The sequence below is a fragment of the Oncorhynchus kisutch genome, linkage group LG25, assembly GCF_002021735.2.
Source record: "Oncorhynchus kisutch isolate 150728-3 linkage group LG25, Okis_V2, whole genome shotgun sequence".
In the NCBI taxonomy this organism is placed as follows: Eukaryota; Metazoa; Chordata; class Actinopteri; order Salmoniformes; family Salmonidae; genus Oncorhynchus; species Oncorhynchus kisutch.
Window position 1 is genome coordinate 1,661,444 of NC_034198.2, and position 22,117 is coordinate 1,683,560.

Genomic DNA, 22,117 nt, shown 5'->3' on the forward strand with positions numbered 1-22,117 from the left:
TCATTGGCTCCCTATTCTGTTGCCGTTCCATATTCAGTGCCTGGTATAGGAATCTCTCTCTGTCCTAGTAGCTGATGCTGTTGTTCAGATCTGAAAGATTAGGATGTGTGTAGAGAATATGGTAGTAGCTTCACCTTTGCCCTCTGATAGAGTAAATGGAATTTTGCCATATTGCCTAAACAATACACATTCCTTTCAGATCTACAAGAGTACCTAAAGGATAGGGCCTATAGGGCTGTTTCTGAAGCAACTTGTTGTGGGATAAGTGAAGCCATTTACCTTGTAGCTGCTGCTGTAGATGCTGCTGTTCCAGGGCCAGAGTTGACAGGGTGTAAGTGCAGAATTCCAGGTTCTCCAGGGTCTGCAGACAGGACGTCTCGTCCTCATCCTCCTCATCCTCCTCCTCTTCCTCCAGCATGGCCCTCAGCTCTGAGGCTGTGTGGGCGTACGCCTCCATGTCCTTCTCCACCTCCTGCAGCCGCAGCAGCAGCCTGTACTCCTCCTTTTGCTGCATCTCTCTTTGCCTCTCAATCTTGATATCCCTGTCCATCTCAAGGTGCTGCTCCATCTCCTTCTCTTGCTCCAGAGCTAGGTCACCGAAGGCAGGTTCAGATTCTTCTCTCCTCTCAGTCTCTGTCACATACCCCTCCCCCTCCTCACAGGTGTAGAAGAGGGGTCCAAAGGGCTGGAGGTTGTTAAGGGGAGGGGATGGTTGCCGGGGACATGGTGGGCGAGGCGCAGGGCGTGCCGGTTTGTAGGGAGCTCGAACTGGGGGGTGGAGGATTCTTGGACGAGGGGGAGGGGGGCGTAGGGTTTTGCACCTCTCCAGGGAGGACGATGAGGAAGAGGGTTGGAGGAGGGTCAGTTGGGAGTGAGAGGAGCCTCGCATGATGTCGCTCTCGCTACTGAAGTCCATTATGGAAAAGTGACGGGAGATGTTGGATTGTCGGCTTCCATTGTCCTCGGCAGCAGCCCCAACAACATCCCCAGCAGCAGCCCCGACAAAATCGACCCCTCCGTGCCCCGGCAGGCTCCTCTCAAACTGCAAGAGCTGCTGGGATAACTTGGTCTCCAGGTCACCGACTGATGTTGCCAGGGAATCCAAGGTGAGGGAAGCGGGCAGGAGACCATTGGAGCATTGTCCCTTCCGCTGGGACAGCGCCCTGCGCTCACCACGGCAACCAAGTAGCAAGTCTGCATCATTGACGCTGGAGTGGCGGGTCAGCTTTTTCTGCCTGTGGCCCTCCACCACTAGACTTAACAATTCCTTGCCCAGACTAGGACCTTTGCCATTGCTGGTGGTGCCCTCTAGTGCTCCGAGGTAGTGGCCATTACCTTTGGACCAGGCTGACTGGGTGCTAGGTGTAGCTAGGCTAAGGGCTCTGTTGAGTAGTGGTGGTAGGGTCGTATCAGGGTGGCTAGTCCTACTACCATTATTGGTGGCGCTAGGGCTGATGTGATGCCTGTGGCCCAGAGATGGCACACTAGGTCGAGGGAGAAGCCTGGGCCTTGCCTGAGGGACAGAGCTGGGTCTCTGGGGCCCATGGGGGGCTGTAGGCCTGTGAGGTTGCGCTTTAGCCCCATCTCTTCTCTCCCCCCTGTCCTGGGTCTGGTCCCTTGCAGTCTCCTGGGAAAGACTCTCGCTGATAGAGTCCCCCTGCCACATTCTTTCTTCCACCCTATCAAAGTAATCCAGGTCCCACACAGTGTGGTCCTCTTGGGGTCTCCACTCAGAACCGTACTTTGACTGGCTATGGTCCTGTTGACCGGAGCTGCAGTCCAAGGTGTAGCTGCTATACTCCTCTAGCTCTTCCATTTTTACAGCTTCCATGTCTTCCCTCATGTTTTGCCCATAATCCTCAATCTTGACAAAGCGATGAGGAAAGACCCCACATCGCCCTCTCAGCTCGCCCGACAGCCAACCGTCCTCCAGGGTGTTCACCACCCGGATACGGTCCCCCACGTCAAATTCCAACTCTCCTGGCTCCATGGCCCGAAAGTCGTGCAGTGCTACCCCATACACACCATCCTCCTCCTCTTCTTCATCCTCCCTGGAGAACACCTCCTCAATCCCTTTCCCACTACTGTAGGGCTCATAGGTCAAAGGTTCAGTCTTGTAGTTCATGGGGTCAACCTCTGTATCATGTGGGGTCCTCAGGGGCCCCAGAAGCTCCACGAATCCCTCAGGAAACACCCCCCTGCGTCCGACCAGCTCTCCCTGGAACCAGCCAGGCTCGGGTAGGCCGATGATGGTGATAAGGTCCCCTTTGCAGAAGTCTAACTCCTCATGGAGCTGTGCATGGAGGCCCATGAGTGCCCTGGCCTGGCCGAAGGCATATGGGGGTAGCTCGGAAGCCTGGGCCTGGGCGCTGCGCTCCGACAGCTGCCTGGAGTGACCCGACAGGTGGAGCTCTTTCACGCAGGACACAGGGAAGAGGCCACGAGCGCCCCAGGCATTACGCCCCCTCTGCCAGGTCGTCCCTGGGTCCACGCTGCTCTCGGCTGCCACCACATCACCTAACGAGAGAGAGGGAGGGGAGAGCAAAAGAACAGAGACGAGAGGAAGAAGATGAAGGTATTAAGAAATAAAGAGAGGGAAGAATGAGGAAGAGCAAGAAGAGAAGAAGTCAGATGAGATATTGTATGGCTTGAGAATTCTGTCACAGCAGGTGGTGGAAATGTAACTTGACTCTGGCATCATTTGTGACCCGTTTCAGGAAACTAGGCGTATATCGCGAGTCACACCTTCACAGGAGACAAACTTGTATTCCATCTGTAAATATAACAGACTTGTAACAAACTTAATGCCATCTTTAAATATGAATAAAATTGTTAAATTACAAGCCTAGTTGGTTTAGCCACAGAAAAAGGGAGCAACCTTCCCGCTAGCCATGATTGGCAGAGATAATGAGTGTGCTGGAAATGCCCAAGAGATGAGTTTGTATTGGTCTGCCAGTAGGGCTGGGCGGTATAACGTATTTTATGATATACCGGTATTGATGCAGGGACCGGTTTGGGTTTTTACTTTACCTTCTGATATACCGGTATTTGAATGTTTGGTTTGTTAAATGTGATACGCCATGTGCAGTGTCAAATTTTATAGCTTACTTAGCTACTTGGGTCATCTCTCTCAGCTCCTTCTCTCCGTGCCACTTTCCACATAGACCTAGCTACGCCCCCTGTCAGTCAAGGAGCCCATTTGATGTTCCTCAACTGCGAGACACTAGCATTCAGTCTGCATGGTCAATGCAGCACATGCAACAATGTTGATGACAACAATGCTGTTTTCACTTTGCTTAATATAAATATACTAGCGTTCTATTAAGACACTATTAGTTTGTGTTTCTTACATCAGCAAACAGCTAGTTTGTCTTTTCTTAGCAAGTTACCCTAAATCTTGTGAGACGCTAATTGTTAGCCGCTAATGCTAATAGCTAGCTAGCTAATAAATGTACAGAGTAAGAGGAAACGTAGCTAGCTAATACAGCCTGATAATACCAGTGATGGTGTAGACCTAATCAGCATGTTGTTTGTGTAACAGTGTCTTCTAAATCAAAGAGGAATATGCAAAGCAAGAATATGTTAGCGACATGAAGTAGCTAAGAGAAAACATGCAATGTAGCCAAAGCTTTTAGGATCCCCTAGGAAACAGTTATCAACACTTTAGTTCCTACCCTGTCTCAATAACTCCTCCCTGGCATTTTCTTTCGCCGTCATCTCAAACAACACTGTATTCAAAGTACCCACTATTATATTCTAACTACGGTATATAATTAGACTAGTCATTCTATTTCCATGATTCCAACAGTTTTGCTTGAATTTGCAAGTCAAATCGCAATTGCAACATTAACATTAAAAATGAGTCCTAGATTATTTGCCCATATCGTGCAGCTCTATGTGGCAGTATGAACATTCTCAATTGAGCAGTGGTGTAAAGTATTTAAGTATAAATACTTTCAAGTACTACTTAAGGTGTTTTTTGGTATCTGTACTTGACTATTTTTATTTTTGACAACTTTTACTTCACTACATTCCTAAAGAAAATACTGTACTTTTTTAATCCATACATTTTCCCTGACACCTAAAAATACTTTGTAGAACGCTTAGCAGGACAGGAAAGTGGTCCAATTCAAACACTTGTCAAGTGAACATCCCTAGTCATCTACTGCCTCCGATCTGTAAAACTCACTAAACACAAATGCTTTGTTTGTAAATTATGTCTGAGAGTGTTGGAGTGTGCCCCTGGCTATCCGTAAATAAGATAAACTAGAAAATGGTTTTAAGGAATTTGACATTTATACTTTTACTTTTGATACTTAAGTACATTTTATCAATTACATTTGATACTTAAGTATATTTAAAACCAAATACTTTTAGACTTTTACTCAAGTAGTATTTTACTGGGTGACTCACTTTTACTTGAGTAATTTTCTATTAACATATCTTTAATTTTGCTCAAGTATGACAATTGGGTACTTTTTCCACCACTGCAATTGAGTGCAGGAAATGCAGAAATTATTAAAGGGCTGAACTTTGTTTTGTTTGAAGTTGAAATGAACAGTATAAAACAATCAAAATGGAGAAAGACTCAATGAAATCATGTAGAATGTATGTGTTGCCACCCTAGGATCACTCACTACTCATAAAGCAATGTAGAACTTTTATTATTCAGAATCTCAACATACTGTCAAACCATCCAATTTTTTTAAATAAATGCCGTGATATTATATTTTGGCCATATTGCCCAGGCCTATTTGCCATATTTCTGTCTATTTGAGCTGGTCAGTATGTCTAGGTAATCCTGTCTAAAGCAGCTTTCATTTTTTTTTTTAAATCTATTGTGTAGAAAAAACTGCATAAGTGTTGCTCTCCACTTTCTGGAGGACTGAGTTTTGAAATCAGTGTAATTAGAGTCTGATAGCTAAAGAGATGGAGAAAACACCTGTCACCAGATTACATCTTCAAACTAAGGGCAACCTTGGTATCCATCATGATGTAAGAGTCTTTTCTACATTTCTACACATACACATTTCTAATTTTGACAGAAAGTAGATTCACTTCAAGTTATTTATTTATTTTTATTTTATTTTACCTTTATTTAACCAGGTAGGCAAGTTGAGAACAAGTTCTCATTTACAATTGCGACCTGGCCAAGATAAAGCAAAGCAGTTCGACAGATAAAACGACACAGAGTTACACATGGAGTAAAAACAAACATACAGTCAATAATGCAGTATAAACAAGTCTATATACAATGTGAGCAAATGAGGTGAGAAGGGAGGTAAAGGCAAAAAAGGCCATGATGGCAAAGTAAATACAATATAGCAAGTAAAATACTGGAATGGTAGTTTTGCAATGGAAGAATGTGCAAAGTAGAAATAAAAAATAATGGGGTGCAAAGGAGCAAAATAAATAAATAAATTAAAATTAAATACAGTTGGGAAAGAGGTAGTTGTTTGGGCTAAATTATAGGTGGGCTATGTACATGTGCAGTAATCTGTGAGCTGCTCTGACAGTTGGTGCTTAAAGTTAGTGAGGGAGATAAGTGTTTCCAGTTTCAGAGATTTTTGTAGTTCGTTCCAGTCATTGGCAGCAGAGAACTGGAAGGAGAGGCGGCCAAAGAAAGAATTGGTTTTGGGGGTGACTAGAGAGATATACCTGCTGGAGCGTGTGCTACAGGTGGGAGATGCTATGGTGACCAGCGAGCTGAGATAAGGGGGGACTTTACCTAGCAGGGTCTTGTAGATGACATGGAGCCAGTGGGTTTGGCGACGAGTATGAAGCGAGGGCCAGCCAACGAGAGCGTACAGGTCGCAATGGTGGGTAGTATATGGGGCTTTGGTGATAAAACGGATTGCACTGTGATAGACTGCATCCAATTTGTTGAGTAGGGTATTGGAGGCTATTTTGTAAATGACATCGCCAAAGTCGAGGATTGGTAGGATGGTCAGTTTTACAAGGGTATGTTTGGCAGCATGAGTGAAGGATGCTTTGTTGTGAAATAGGAAGCCAATTCTAGATTTAACTTTGGATTGGAGATGTTTGATATGGGTCTGGAAGGAGAGTTTACAGTCTAACCATTTGAGCTGGTCAGTATGTCTAGGTAATCCTGTCTAAAGCAGCTTTCATTTTTTTTTTATCTTTAATTTTTTTAATTGTGTAGAAAAAACTGCATAAGTGTTGCTCTCCACTTTCTGGAGGACTGAGTTTTGAAATCAGTGGAATTAGAGTCTGATAGCTAAAGAGATGGAGAAAACACCTGTCACCAGATTACATCTTCAAACTAAGGGCAACCTTGGTATCCATCATGATGTAAGAGTCTTTTCTACATTTCTACACATTTCTACACATACACATTTCTAATTTTGACAGAAAGTAGATTCACTTCAAGTTAAAGTGTGCTGTTAGCTAGCTAACAATCTTATTATTCAAATCTCAAAGACATTGCTTGGCTGTTTATAATGTTAGCTAGCTAACATTGAACTTGGTTGGTTAGCTACCTGCAGATGCATGCAGGGTAGTGACGTCATGAGTTGTGATTATGGTTCATTGTTTACCTAGCTAGCTAGCTAGCTAGCTACATGTCTTAACAAAAGATTCCACTATGCAAGTAACCATTTCGGTTGCGTATGTAAAATGAGTCTGAGCATCTACTCCGATGAGCACTCTCATCCGAGTGTGCCAGAGCGCAGAATAACTAACGAATTTACGAACGCTCAACACCTGTTGAATATGGCCGGTGTCAGTAAACATCAGCGTCCAGTGTGCTCTGAATTTACGAACGGACAATCTGACAGCACATTTGCAGTCACCAACGCTCTGGATAACATCCTAACCAGCTCTGCTAGGGAGAGTAATGTTCAGTGAGCTGTTCTCTCATTTGTGTCTGGAAGTAGCTAGCAAATTAGCTTGGGCGCTTGACAGCTTTTCAACTGTAGCTGAGGAACAATGCACCAATGCATATGAACAAGAGAAAATCAAAAGAAAACAACAATGCAAGAATCAAGACGCAATGTCAACTGAATATGTTTGAGTGCAATGTCAACTGAATATGTTTGAGTGCAATGTCAACTGAATATGTTTGAGTGCGATGTCAACTGAATATGTTTGAGTGCAATGTCAACTGAATATGTTTGAGTGCAATGTCAACTGAATATGTTTGAGTGCAATGTCAACTGAATATGTTTGAGTGCAATGTCAACTGAATATGTTTGAGTGCAATGTCAACTGAATATGTTTGAGTGCAATGTCAACTGAATATGTTTGAGTGCAATGTCAACTGAATATGTTTGAGTGCAATGTCAACTGAATATGTTTGAGTGCAATGTCAACTGAATATGTTTGAGTGCAATGTCAACTGAATATGTTTGAGTGCAATGTCAACTGAATATGTTTGAGTGCAATGTCAACTGAATATGTTTGAGTGCAATGTCAACTGAATATGTTTGAGTGCAATGTCAACTGAATATGTTTGAGTGCAATGTCAACTGAATATGTTTGAGTGCAATGTCAACTGAATATGTTTGAGTGCAATGTCAACTGAATATGTTTGAGTGCAATGTCAACTGAATATGTTTGAGTGCAATGTCAACTGAATATGTTTGAGTGCAATGTCAACTGAATATGTTTGAGTGCAATGTCAACTGAATATGTTTGAGTGCAATGTCAACCTCAGGCGAACAGGCATTAGCTGTTTGTGTGTGAGTGTTTGTCCATACATGTGCATTTGAATGAGTGTGTGTGTGTATAGGCATGTGTACAAACACCTGCATAGCATCAGCCTCAGGCGAACAGGCATTAGCTGTTTGTGTGTGAGTGTTTGTCCATACATGTGCATTTGAATGAGTGTGTGTGTATAGGCATGTGTACAAACACCTGCATAGCATCAGCCTCAGGCGAACAGGCATTAGCTGTTTGTGTGTGAGTGTTTGTCCATACATGTGCATTTGAATGAGTGTGTGTGTATAGGCATGTGTACAAACACCTGCATAGCATCAGCCTCAGGCGAACAGGCATTAGCTGTTTGTGTGTGAGTGTTTGTCCATACATACATGTGCATTTGAATGAGTGTGTGTGTATAGGCATGTGTACAAACACCTGCATAGCATCAGCCTCAGGCGAACAGGCATTAGCTGTTTGTGTGTGAGTGTTTGTCCATACATACATGTGCATTTGAATGAGTGTGTGTGTATAGGCATGTGTACAAACACCTGCATAGCATCAGCCTCAGGCGAACAGGCATTAGCTGTTTGTGTGTGAGTGTTTGTCCATACATACATGTGCATTTGAATGAGTGTGTGTGTATAGGCATGTGTACAAACACCTGCATAGCATCAGCCTCAGGCGAACAGGCATTAGCTGTTTATGTGTGAGTGTTTGTCCATACATACATGTGCATTTGAATGAGTGTGTGTGTATAGGCATGTGTACAAACACCTGCATAGCATCAGCCTCAGGCGAACAGGCATTAGCTGTTTGTGTGTGAGTGTTTGTCCATACATACATGTGCATTTGAATGAGTGTGTGTGTGTATAGGCATGTGTACAAACACCTGCATAGCATCAGCCTCAGGCGAACAGGCATTAGCTGTTTGTGTGTGAGTGTTTGTCCATACATACATGTGCATTTGAATGAGTGTGTGTGTATAGGCATGTGTACAAACACCTGCATAGCATCAGCCTCAGGCGAACAGGCATTAGCTGTTTGTGTGTGAGTGTTTGTCCATACATACATGTGCATTTGAATGAGTGTGTGTGTATAGGCATGTGTACAAACACCTGCATAGCATCAGCCTCAGGCGAACAGGCATTAGCTGTTTGTGTGTGAGTGTTTGTCCATACATACATGTGCATTTGAATGAGTGTGTGTGTATAGGCATGTGTACAAACACCTGCATAGCATCAGCCTCAGGCGAACAGGCATTAGCTGTTTGTGTGTGAGTGTTTGTCCATACATACATGTGCATTTGAATGAGTGTGTGTGTGTATAGGCATGTGTACAAACACCTGCATAGCATCAGCCTCAGGCGAACAGGCATTAGCTGTTTGTGTGTGAGTGTTTGTCCATACATACATGTGCATTTGAATGAGTGTGTGTGTATAGGCATGTGTACAAACACCTGCATAGCATCAGCCTCAGGCGAACAGGCATTAGCTGTTTGTGTGTGAGTGTTTGTCCATACATACATGTGCATTTGAATGAGTGTGTGTGTATAGGCATGTGTACAAACATCACTGATCAGATCTCCTAACAGTACTATTTCTAGGGTTCATTTTAGATCAATGTTATGCATTTTCAGCAATTCCTGAACATGAGACCAGAAACAGGCTACCTGAGGGCAATACCAAAATAAATGGTCAATTGATTCTGTATCCTCACAACAAAATCTGCAGAGCTTTGATGATTGTATGCCCCAAATATTCAAGTTTTGGTTGGTGGCAAGAATTCTATATAATCACTTTAACTGAAAAGCACGTAATTTAACTATTTTATTTGTATTTACAGATGGCATACAAGTTTGTTATTAACCTCTATAGGATCCATCATTTATGTCATTCCTGGGAGTGTGCCAATGTGAGCAAGACCTTTAAACAGGTCAACATTCACAAAGCCGCGGGGCCAGATGGATTACCAGGATGTATACTCAAAGCATACACGAACCAACTGGCTAGTGTCTTCACTGACATTTTCAAGCTCTCCCTGACCTAGAGTGTAATACTTACATGCTTTAAGTAGACCACCATAGTCCCTGTGCCCAAGGAAGTGAAGGTAACCTGCCTAAATGATTACTGCCCGTAGCACTCATGTCAGTAGCCATGAAGTGCTTTGAAAGGAAGGCCAAAAAGATCATCAAGGACATCAACCACCCGAGCCACTGCCTGTTCTAATTAGTAAAAATCCAAATCACTTCACAGATCTTCATTGTAAAGTTTCCCATGCTTGTTCAATGAACCATAAAAATTTATGAACATGCACCTGTGAAACGGTTGTTAAGACACTAACAGCTTACAGATGGTAGGCAATTAAGGTCACAGTTATGAAAATTTAAGACACAAAAGAGGCCTTTCTTCTGACTCTGAAAAACACCAAAAGAAAGATGCCCAGGGTCCCTGCTCATTTGTGTGAATGTGCCTTAGGCATGCTGCAAGGAGGCATGAGGACTACAGATGTGGCCAAGGCAATAAATTGCAATGTCCATACTGTGAGACGCCTAAGACAGCGCCACAGGGAGACAGGACGGACAGCTGATCATCCTCGCAGTAGCAGGCCACGTGTAACAACACACGCACAGGATCGGTACATCGAACATCACACCTACGGGACAGGTACAGGATGGTAACAACAACTGCCAGAGTTACTCCAGGAACGCACAATCCCCCCCCTCTTTTATACCACTGCTACTCTCTGTTATTATCTATGCATAGTGACTCTACCTACATGTACATATTACCTCGACTAACCGGTGCCCCGCATATTGATTCTGTACCGGTACCCACTGTATATACAGTGCCAAGAAAATGTATGTGAACCCTTAGGAAATACCTGGATTTCTGCATAAATTGGTCATAAAATTTGATCTGATCTTCATCTAGGTCACAATAGACAAACACAGTTTGCTTAAACCAATATCACACAATCAATTATGTTTTCATGTCTTCATTGAACACAACAAGTAAACATTCACAGTGCAGGGTGGGAAAAGTATGTATGTGAATCCTTGGATTTAATAACTGATGGACCCTTCTTTGGCAGCAATAACCTCTACCAAACATTTTCTGTAGTTACGGATCAGACCTGCATTTTGAACAATTCCTCTTTTCAAAACTGTTTCAGTTCAGCAATATTCTTGGGATGTCTGGTGTGAACTGCTCGAGGTCATGCCACAGCATCTCAATCGGGTTGAGGTCAGGACTAAGACTAGGCCACTCCAGAAGGCGTATTTTCTTCTGTTGAAGCCATTCTTTTGTTGATTTACTTCTGTGTTTTGGGTCGTTGTCCTGTTGTGTCACCCAACTTCTGTTGAGCTTCAATTGGTGGACATATCGCCTAACATTCTCCTGCAAAATGTCTTGATAAACTTGGGAATTAATTTTTCTGTCAATAATAGCAAGCTGTCCAGGCCTTGAGGCAGCAAAGCAGCCCCAAACAATGATGCTCCCTCCACCATACTTTACAGTTGGGTTGAGGTTATGATGTTGGTGTGCTGTGCTGACCCTTTTTTTCTCCACACAGTGTTGTGTGTTCCTTCCAAACAACTCAACTTTAGATTAATCTGTCCACATAATATTTTGCCAGGAGCGCTGTGGAACATCCAGGTGCACTTTTGCAAACTTCAGACGTGCAGCAATGGTTTTTTTTGGACAGCAGCGGCTTCTTCCATGGTGTCCTCCCAACACCATTCTTGTTTAGTGTTTTACATATCATAGACTCATCAACAGAGATGTTAGCATGTTCCAGAGATTTCTGTAAGTCTTTAGCTGACATGCGAGGAATCTTCTTAAACTCATTCAGCATTCTGCGCTGTGCTTTTGCAGTCATCTTTCCTGAACGGCCACTCTTAGGGACAATAGCAACAGTGCTGAACTTTCTTCATTTATAGACAATGTGTCTTACCATGTACTGATGAACATCAAGGCTTTTAGAAATACTTTTGTAACCCATTCCAGCTTTATGCAAGTCAACCATTCTTAATCTTAGGTCTTTCTGAGATCTCTTTTGTTCAAGGCATGGTTCACATCAGGCAATGCTTAGTATAGTAAACTCAAATTTTGTGAGTGTTTTTAATAGGGCAAGGCAGCTCTAACCAACATCTCCAAGCTTGTCTCATTGATTGCACTCCAGGTTAGTTGACTCCTGACTCCAATTAGCTTTTGGAGAAGTCATTAGCCTAGGGGTTCACATACTTTGTGAATGTTTAAATTATATATTCAATATAGACAAGAAAAATACAATAATTTGTGTGTTATTAGTTTGAGCACAATATGTGTGTCTATTGTTGTGACTTAGATGAAGATCAGATCAAATTTGACCAATTTATGCAGAAATCCAGGTAATTCCAAAGGGTTCACATACTTTTTCTTGCCACTGTAGTCTCACTTTTGTTACTTTTAGCTGGGTCAGTCTGTGTTGGTAATCCTGACGAACGTTTTTTAATGTGTAGTGGATAAGTGCATAAGTGTTGCTCTCCACTTTTTGGAGGACGGAGTTTTGAAATCAGTGGAATTAGAGTCTGATAGCTAAAGACATGGAGAAAACACCTGTCACCGGATTACATCTTCAAACTAAGGAAAACCTTGGTATCCATCATGATGTAAGATAGTCTAGCAGGCTACATTTTCAGATATTACACATTTCATTTTTGTGCGTGCGTAGGCTATAATCCTTCAATGTTTCACTTGTTATTTTCTTAGCATCAGCTCCAAATCATAGTCTATAAACAAGCTACAATGAGCAACAATAAATGCAACAACTTCAAATATTTCAGAAATCAGTCAATTGAAATAAATTCATTAGGCCCTAATCTATGGATTTCGCATGACGGTGAATACAGATATGCATCGGTTAGTCACAGATACCTATAAAAATAAGGTAGGGGGGCCTGCTGAGTGGCACAGCGGTCTATGATAGCTAAAGTATGATAGCTAAAGAGATGGAGAAAACACCTGTCTCCAGATTACATCTTCAAACTAAGGGCAACCGTGGCATGGCATCCATGACAGGGAGACACGTCCATCATGCATGATGATTTATATGGATGGGTAAGATAGCTACATTTTCAGATATTACACATTTCCAATTTTGACAGAAAGTGGTTTCATTTCAAGCTAGTGAACTGTTAGCTAGCTAGCTAACGTTAGCCGGCTGGCTCTCAAGCTAACATTACGTGTATGACATTATTCGTATCCCAGAACCATTTGCTCTGCTAGTTAGAGCCTAATGTTAGCTAGCTAACATTGAAAATGGTTGGTTAGCTCGCAGTAGATTCATGCAGGGCACTATGTTCATTGTTGTTTAACTAGCTTAATGTTAGCTGTCTGGCTCGTTAGCTAACGTGACATGTGCGATCTTACACATTGTTTACCTAGCTCGCTTCATTGTTTACCTAGCTATCTACATGTCTTAAGCTAAAGTGTACAACACCCGTTGAATATGGCCGGTGTCAGTAAACGTCTGCAAAAAAAGCGCAATGAAATTGTTGCCAGCAGAGCTGGTTAGGCTGTATTCATGTTTTCCAGAGGTAAACAAATCATCGGCTAGAGTGTCAAGTGTGCGCTCTGAACACTGAGAGCAAAACGAGATGGGTGGGGCTAAAGCTTAAGAGGGTGTGAACATTGCTGAATGGGTGTAGACAACTTCACTTGATACCAAAACATTCAAAAGGCCATTTTCTCAAAAGTGAGGTTACAAGTGGATCCATTTTCAAAGCAGAATTACTTTCCCATTGTACCTCAAACATGCACTGTATGATATACCATTTTGTAGCTCTGAGTCTTTACTTATATCCAATGGGGAAAAAATAATTTCAAATGTTGCTACATAAGACCAAATCCAGGTGGTGAGTCACATATCAACTCATACACCCTGTACCATGGAATCAAAAATCTTGCAATCTGTATGGCACAGCTGTCAACATCCTGGTCCTCAAATGAAACTGGTATACTTTCGTATTTATGCTATTTTTATTCCTCCACCAGATTTGATACTTTATATATTGGGCAGACAGACCAATTCCCTACCACCTGCCGCTGCCACCTGCCTCCTCCATGTTTGGGGTAATGCTGTAATAAATTGGTTGTAATCTTGGATTGAGCGGACCTTGCCATGAAAAACATAAAACTCTGCCATTCCAATTTACATTTTTTTTTTAAATACCTTTTCAAACATCTTTCCCATAACTACAGCTATTTTATCAACCAGAACATTTGAGTTGCCATAATATTTGTCCTATCTTTTCAGGGGGAGGACATTGAAGCCAGCTCTGCAATGCTTGTTTGAAAAAGAGAGATACTTTGAAAAATGTTTTTTTTTTTGAATTAATCAAAAATGAGAAATGACAATCAGCACAAAGGCAAAAAGGCAATTTTTAAACAATGGATGAGCTTTTCTTAGTAATCTATCTGAGAACCATTTAGGGTTCAAGTAAAACTTTCAGAGAGAGGTTTAGTGCTTTTATATTCAATAATCTCAACCCACCAATTCATATTAATTATATAGATAGGCATGAGTTGTCTGGTTTAGCGTCCAAGATAAAGCAAACTATTTTTTGCTCACATGAACAATGAATCATCAGGAATAGGCAGTGCCATAAGTAAGTGAGTAAACTGAGATATGACTAAGGAGTTAAATAGGGCAGGATCTTCTATGTCTAAGTTTTCTATTGAAATTCATTGTGGAGAGCTCATATATTTAGTGATATAAATCCAGGCATTAAAAATCCAGTATTACTTCAAAGGCCTTTTCAAAATCCGCTAAAAATACCAGACCTGGCTAAGATGTTTCATGATGTTCTGTCGCTATTTCTAGTAGTAGTAGTAGTATATTATCTCCAATGTATCATCCATGTAGAAAACCTGTCTGATCAGGATGAACAATACCTGGTAAAAACCTTTTTAATTAATTGAGTGCTATGCAGTTTGCTAGTATTTTTACATCACAACATTGAAGTGTAAGAGGCCTCCAGTTTTTAAGATAAACTGGATCTTTATATTTGCCATCTGGGTCTTGTTTTAATAATAGACCTTCCTGAGGAGTACCTGACAGACTACCATTTCCATAGAGATAGTTAAAACAAGCTAACAATGGACTTTTTAGTATATAAAAAAAGGCTATACCTCGACAAGTACGCCATCAAGCCTTAGGGTTTTTCCAGACTGAAAAGAACAAAACATGAATCCTCTAATTTAACACTGATCTTTCTGTACATTTGTTTAAGTTCCTTTTTTAAATTATTATTTGGAAAGAATTCCTTACAGTAATCGTCATTCAGTGGGCGAGGATGAGACCGAAAAGGGAAATTGTTGAGCGTGAAGAACCCAGCAGTGTTGCAGTTCTTGACACAAACTGGTGCGCCAGCCACCTACTACCATACCCTGTTCAAAAAGGTACTTAAATCTTTTGTCTAGACCATTCACCCTCTGAATGACACACAAACACAATCCATGTCAAGGCTTAACAATCTCTTTAACCTCTTTTACCTACCTTTTCCTGTAATTTGCACTGTGATTTCATTTGAAACTTAACGATGGGAATTATAAAAGGAGATTTTTTAAACCAGAGTTTAATCATCTGTGTGATGCATGGGTTTAGTTGTCAACAGCTTCCCAGCAGAAGTCATAGAAATTACCCAGTTATAAGGGAGGTGCACGAACCATCCACGTGAAGATTAATTTGTGGAATCATATGATCGACTCGAAGAGATTCAGATCATTTCTGCCCTGCTAGAGCTGCCCCAGTAAGTGATGTTATTGTGAAGTAGAAACATCTAGGAGCAACAACGGCTGAGCGGCACACCCGAGTGCTGAAGCGCGGTTGCAACACTCACTATCGAGTTACAAACTGCCCCTGGAAGCAACAATAATTACTGGTCAGGAGCTTCATGAAATGTGTTTCCATGGACGAGCAGCTGCATACAAGCCCAAGATCACTATGCGCAATGCCAAGCATCCGCTGGAGTGGTGTAAAGCTCGCCGCCATTGAACTCTGGAGCAGTGGAAACGTGTTCTCGAGTGATGAATCACATTTCACCATCTGGCAGTCCAACGGAGGAATCTGGTTTTGGCAGATGCCAGGAGAACTTGCCCCAATGCATAGTGCCAACTGTAAAGTTTGGTGGATGAGGAATAATGGTCTGGCTCTGTTTGAAAGGTTCGTGCTGGGCCCCTTAGTTCCAATGAAGGGAAATCAGACCGCCACCCATAGTCTTACCTAGGAGCAACAACCGCTTTATTTAACCTTTAACTAGGCAAGTCAGTTAAGAACAAATGATTATTTACAATGATGGCCTACCCGGGGAACAGTGGGGTTTTACCTTCAGCTTGGCGATTCGAACCAGCAACCTTTCGGGTTAATGGCCCAATGCTCTAACCACTAGGCTACCTGCTGCCCCGTTCTTATAGTCCACAAAAACAACCTTGCCGATGGACCAAAAACTCAGCCAGCTGTACGTTATCCATGTCCAACTCGTTAAAGAAAAAATCTTTGTCCAGTACGAGGTGAGTAATCGCTGTCCTGATATCCAGAAGCTCTTTTCAGTTATAAGACACAGTGTCAGAAACATTCATTTACAAAATATGTTACAAATAACGTGAACACACACACAAAATAGCACAATTGGTTAGGAGCCCTTAAAACGGTAGCTATCTCCTCCGGCGCCATCATAATGACCTGTATGATTTGTCCAAGTATATGACATTTGTGGTGCTACAATTAATGAAGCTTTGCATTTTGTATTCTCTCTGGTTTTAAAAAACGTTTGTATTGGTCGTATTGTCACAATGTACACAGTGACCACACTTGTAATTACCATTGGGCAGGCCTGGGAGCCATGTGTCACTTCTTGGGTAGCTGCATTCTGTGGATATTGGAATCGGCTAGATTCCGCACACATTTGAAAACAAAGGCAAGGGGGCAATGTTGTGAACTCTCATAGATTTGGATCACTTTTGAGGATGTTCCAGTGTTTCAACACGATAGATTTGACGCGACCGGCACATGAGCTGTAATGGAAAAACGTTTGGTCCTATTCGTGCCAGCGAGTAGACTGACGTTCAGTCTCCTCTCTAGCACAGGTATAGGTCTGTTCAATGACATTCTTATCATACCTGCGTGGCGGGAACCTGGTTGGCATATCATTAGCTTTGCACTCTAAATCTATGTCGGTACTGCAGTTAGGTCAGAGTCTTCGGAATTGACCCACCAGTATGTTCCGCTTAAGGTGAACCAGGTGGTTACTGTCTGCACGGAAAAGTCTGTGCCTACTCTGCGCCTTGCGGAAGATAGTACACTCCAATTAGTGGTTTTGTTTTTGTGGACTGTAGTTGATCCAAGAAATCTATTTTTTCCCCGACTTGTGTCTACTGTGAATTTGAGATTGGGTCAGATAAATTAATATAAGAAATTAACTCAGAGGAGAGCATCAGTACAATTCCATACCAGTAGGTTGTCATGTATGTATCTTTTCCTAAGGGCAACATTCTGGAAATATGGGTTTTTCCTGGACATCATAAATTAAGGTCTCCTCCCAGTGTCCCTTTAATACATTTGCATAGTTAGGAGCGAATGAAGCTCCCATCACAATACCCCAAACCCGTTGGCAGAAACTGCCCGCATAATGGAAGTCATTTGATGCGAGGGCTTTTTCAATGAGAGACCGAATTAAGTTAGACAGAGGTAAGACACCCTCTGGTCTAGTGTTGAGATAGCGAGAGAGCACTCGTAAGACTGTGTAATATTAGTGTAGAGAGCCTGAACGTCAAGTGTTACCAAGATGCGTTTGGTGTCGCATCTATAGTTATTGATTATCTTAAGCACATCCCTGGTATCTCCTAAAAAGGCTGGCAATGCTGGCACAAATTTAGAGATGAAGAAATCAACATACTGGGGTTCAACAGGGCTAGAGGCAGGGTTTTCTCCTATAGAGCTACATTTTCATGGAATGGTCTGCCGATCCATGTGAGAGAGACTCGGTTTCATCCTTTAACTCTTTACTGCAAACATATCGCTTCAGTAGGTCTTATGATTGAGTGTAGTTTGGCTCCGTGGTGCGAAGTTGAATGGCAAGGCACTGGAGTGACAAACCACCCTTGCTGTCTGCCTGGTGGGCTCCCCCCTCTCCACTGGGATTCTCTGCCTTTAACCCTAAGTCACTGGCTTGCTAGTGCTCTCCCATCATGCATCATGTCTTGCCAGGCTTTTGTCACGATACTCGACTTGAGTGGGTTCTTCCTGTTCACAGAATATCCAACCTTGTCCTGCTGCTGATCCAGTTTCTGCTGTTCTGCCTGCGGCTATGGAACCCTGACCTATTCACCAGACGTGCTACCCAATCCTGGACCTGATTTTTCAACCCTCTCTCTATCCCTCACTCGCTCTACCGCACCTGCTGTCTCTACCTCAATGCTTAGCTATGAAAAGCCAACTGAGGTGCTGACCAGTTGCACCCTCTATAACCACTGTGATTATTATTTGGCCAGTCTCTTTCCCCTCAGGAGGCTGAAAAGATTTGGCATGGCACCTCAAAGTTCAACAGCTCCACCATTGAGAGCATATCGACTGGCTGCATCACCACTTGGCATCTGACCACAAGGCGCTACAGAGGGTAGTGGGTACGGCTCAGTACATCACTAAGGCTTTCCAGTGTTTTACTTGCTATATTGTATTTACTTCACCACAATGTTTTTTTTTTTGCCTTTACCTCCCTTATCTTTACCTCCCTTGCTCACATTGTATATAGACTTATTTTTCTACTGTATTCTTGACTATGTTTGTTTTACTCCATGTGTAACTCTGTGTTGTTGTATGTGTCGAACTGCTTTGCTTTAACTTGGCCAAGTCGCAATTGTAAATTAGAACTTGTTCCCAACTTGCCTACCTGGTTAAATAAAGGTGAAATAAAAAATAAAAATACAAGGCTGAGCTCCCTGCCATCCAGGACCTCTATACAGTGGTTCGTCCTTTAAAAAGTTGCAGTGTACAGCAGCACTAACTAACTCTGGGAATGTCAATACAATCAAACAAACAAAGGCAATGATCACAGTCATACATTGGCTTATATGCAGTGGTTTGTCCTTTAAAAGTTGCAGCGTACTGCAGCACAGCTTGCATGGTGCCGGAGAAATCTATGGCACGTTATTTAAGTGCCAACCACTGGTACCATTAATGCTAGTTAGTGCTAGTTTGACCACCAGAGAGCATCTTTGGGAAGCAGTTGATAGCCTTCAATAGTGTCTGTACTAGAGAATGTAAAACCTTTTTTTGTACAAACATAGTATATGGGAATGATTAAGAAATGTTGCTTAATTAATTTGATTAATATGAATAATATTATAAACCCTCTGGGTTTCCATTAGGATGGAGCGGAAAATATGGCACTGTACAACTTGGCGGTCGGGAGTAGGCTACAGTACTGGGCTATTTAGCTAAAATAATCCCTGTGTCGTGCGGGCACACGGGAGACTGGGGTTCAGTAGGCTGTCCTTGTAAATAAGAATTTGTTCTTAACCTCTCTGAGCACGGAACCCGGTAGCGGGCTGAAATTCCACAACATACAGTGATTTCTACATAAATAGTCATATTAAACATTCATGAAAATACAAGTGTCTCACGTATCGAAAGCCTAGAATCATGCTAATCCAACTGCATTGTCAGATTTAAAAAAGGATTTCCTGCGAAATAATACGATGCGATTATCTAGGGCCCTATTTTTATAGAGCCCCATAAAAAACAATTTCAACCAGCACAGGCGTAACAAAATCACAAACTGCATTAAAATAAATAGTTTACCTTTGACGATCTTCGTCTGTTTGCAATCCCAATGCTCATTGTTACACAATGAATGATCTTTTGTTTGATAAAATCCGTCTTTATAGCCTAACACCAAACATTTTGTGAACCGCTTGTGTCATGAATTCCGTCTCATTCCATTTTCAGCGACACATTCCAGGTAAATAACCCACCCAGAACGTGACTTTTCAGGTCATGTTTGGTTTCACTGCAATCAACTGGTTTGTAACACAATCAAACCTGATGGGCCATTTCACGGGACATATTGATTGAAAGAAACCGATTTTAAGACAACAAGTAATGACATCACCGTGCACCAATGATATGACTACTGTTTCGTTGATTGACTGTATTTTAACCCAATGACCACTGATCGTCTTGAAATCTAGCTGGGTAGATAGCCAATGAGCTGAGGTAAGCGGCAATATGCAATGGTTGTGTGTTGGAAGACCAACCCATGTCGTAAACTCCAGCGTAAAGAGAGTCATTCGCTATTGAAGTTTTATTCCGGAAGGAGCTACGCATTTTACGCACAGCATTGTTTTGGTAAACGCGCAGATTCAGCTGTTTATATATCAATCAGTATGGCGACTAAGTCAGGGAAAGCTAAATCTAAGTCTAGATATACAGATGTACACACAATTGTAGAAGAAATTGATCAGAAAAGTGAGACAGAGATTGTTGTAGGAAGATTCATTTAGCGATTCCCAAGTGGAGGAATATATTTTGAAAGGAGAGGACACCGTTGTAGCCACTGTGTATAATCTGTAACGTGCCTGCAGAAGAGGAACAATGTCACCGTTTTGGACTGGTAAGTTCTTCTCATGCTAATGCAGTTGTTTGAAATTAATAATATAAAATATTATTAGATTTTTTTTCAATTTTAGAAGCAATATATAAAAATGTAATGTAATGAAATGATGTAATGAAAAGTGATGAAATGTGTCTGCCGCCCCACCCCAACCCACATGAAATAGCCTATTTGAGGCTGTTGAGGGGAGGGCAGGCCCACAACAATGGCCAAAGTGAAATGGAGACAGTAGATACAGCTGGTCTGTTGTAATATAATAAAGACAGTAGATCTAGCTGGTCTGTCATAATATAAAGAGACCGTAGATCTAGCTGAAATGTCATAATATAATAGAGACCGTAGATCTAGCTGAAACGTCATAATATAAAAGAGACAGTAGATGTAGCAGGTCTATAATAATATATTCAACCTTATGTTCCCTGTACTCATATATATATATATCTGTTTATTATACCTCAGCAGCACAATATTGTGTAGAGCTTTGGCAAAGTGGGTGATGTTATATCCTTCCCGTTTGGCCCTGACCGAGGGTCTCATCGGATGGGGCCACAGTGTCTCCTGACCCCTCCTGTCTCAGCCTCCAGTATTTATGCTGCAGTAGTTTGTGTCGGGGGGCTAGGGTCAGTTTGTTATATCTGGAGTACTTCTTCTGTCTTATCCCGTGTCCTGTGTGCATTTAAGTACGCTCTCTCTAATTCGCTCTTTCTCTCTCTTGGAGGACCTGAGCCCTAGGACCATGCGTCAGGACTACCTGGCATGATGACTCCTTGCTGTCCCCAGTCCACCTGGCCTTGCTGCTGTTCCAGTTTCAACTGTTCTGCCTGCGGCTATGGAACCCTAAACTGTTCATATTTACTTGAGGTGCTGTCCTGTTTCATCCTCTACAACAACTGTGATTATTATTTGACCCTGCTGGTGATCTATGAAGGTTTGAAAATCTCGGCCATGTTCTGTTATAATCTCCACCCGGCACAGCCAGAAGAGGACTGGCCACCCCTCATCGCCTGGTTCCTCTCTAGGTTTCTTCCTAGGTTTTGGCCTTTCTAGGGAGTTTTTCCTAGCCACCGTGCTTCTACACCTGCATTGCTTGCTGTTTGGGGTTTTAGGCTGGGTTTCTGTACAGCACTTTGAGATATCAGCTGATGTACGAAGGGCTATATAAATACCTTTGATTTGATAGAGGACTGAGGGTCTTCCAAATATTAAAAGTGTGTAAATAGTTACCCATGTTTATAAATGTATATATTTTCTTCTTCATATTTTTCTCTCCATTTTTTGGGGGGGGGTGTGTTAGAATACCATTTTGGCATTTTGTATATAGTTATTTGTTTCCAAATGTATACCTTCACCAATTTGGCCACTTGGGTACATTTGGGCTACTTGTGTGGGACACCTGGGTGACGTCATGATAAATGTCATGTAGCACACTCCTTTTGGAAGTTATCATTCTGAAACTTTGCACAAGTACTGTTGCCCTCTTATATTGTTCACTGAAATTGGCCCTATCATCCTACCCAAATGTTGGTTTTATCTTGTTCATTTTAAAGATCCAACAATAAAAATAAAAACATGTTTTTTTCATTGTATTATCTAAACCAGATCTATTGTGTAATATTCTCCTACATTCAATTCACATTTACACAAACTTCAGAGTGTTTTCTTTCAAATGGTACCAAGAATATGCATATCCTTGCTTCTGTGCCAGAGCTACAGGCAGTTAGATTTGGGTATGTCTTCAGGCGGAAATTGAAAAAAGTAGGGGGGGGGTTTAAGAGGTTTAACAGCACATTACTCAACACTAGTGAG

At 42.1% G+C, this 22,117-nt stretch overlaps 1 protein-coding gene across 2 annotated transcripts in view; it reads right to left on the reverse strand.

The window, feature by feature from the left end:
* dnmbp (dynamin binding protein) overlaps positions 1 to 22,117 on the reverse strand; it is a 148,984-nt gene that overhangs the window by 90,203 nt on the left and 36,664 nt on the right. For both annotated transcript variants that reach the window (XM_031804725.1, XM_031804726.1), the window contains one exon: positions 280 to 2,517. In XM_031804725.1, the coding sequence (XP_031660585.1) occupies positions 280 to 2,517 (2,238 nt within the window). The remainder of the gene's footprint in view (positions 1 to 279; positions 2,518 to 22,117) is intronic.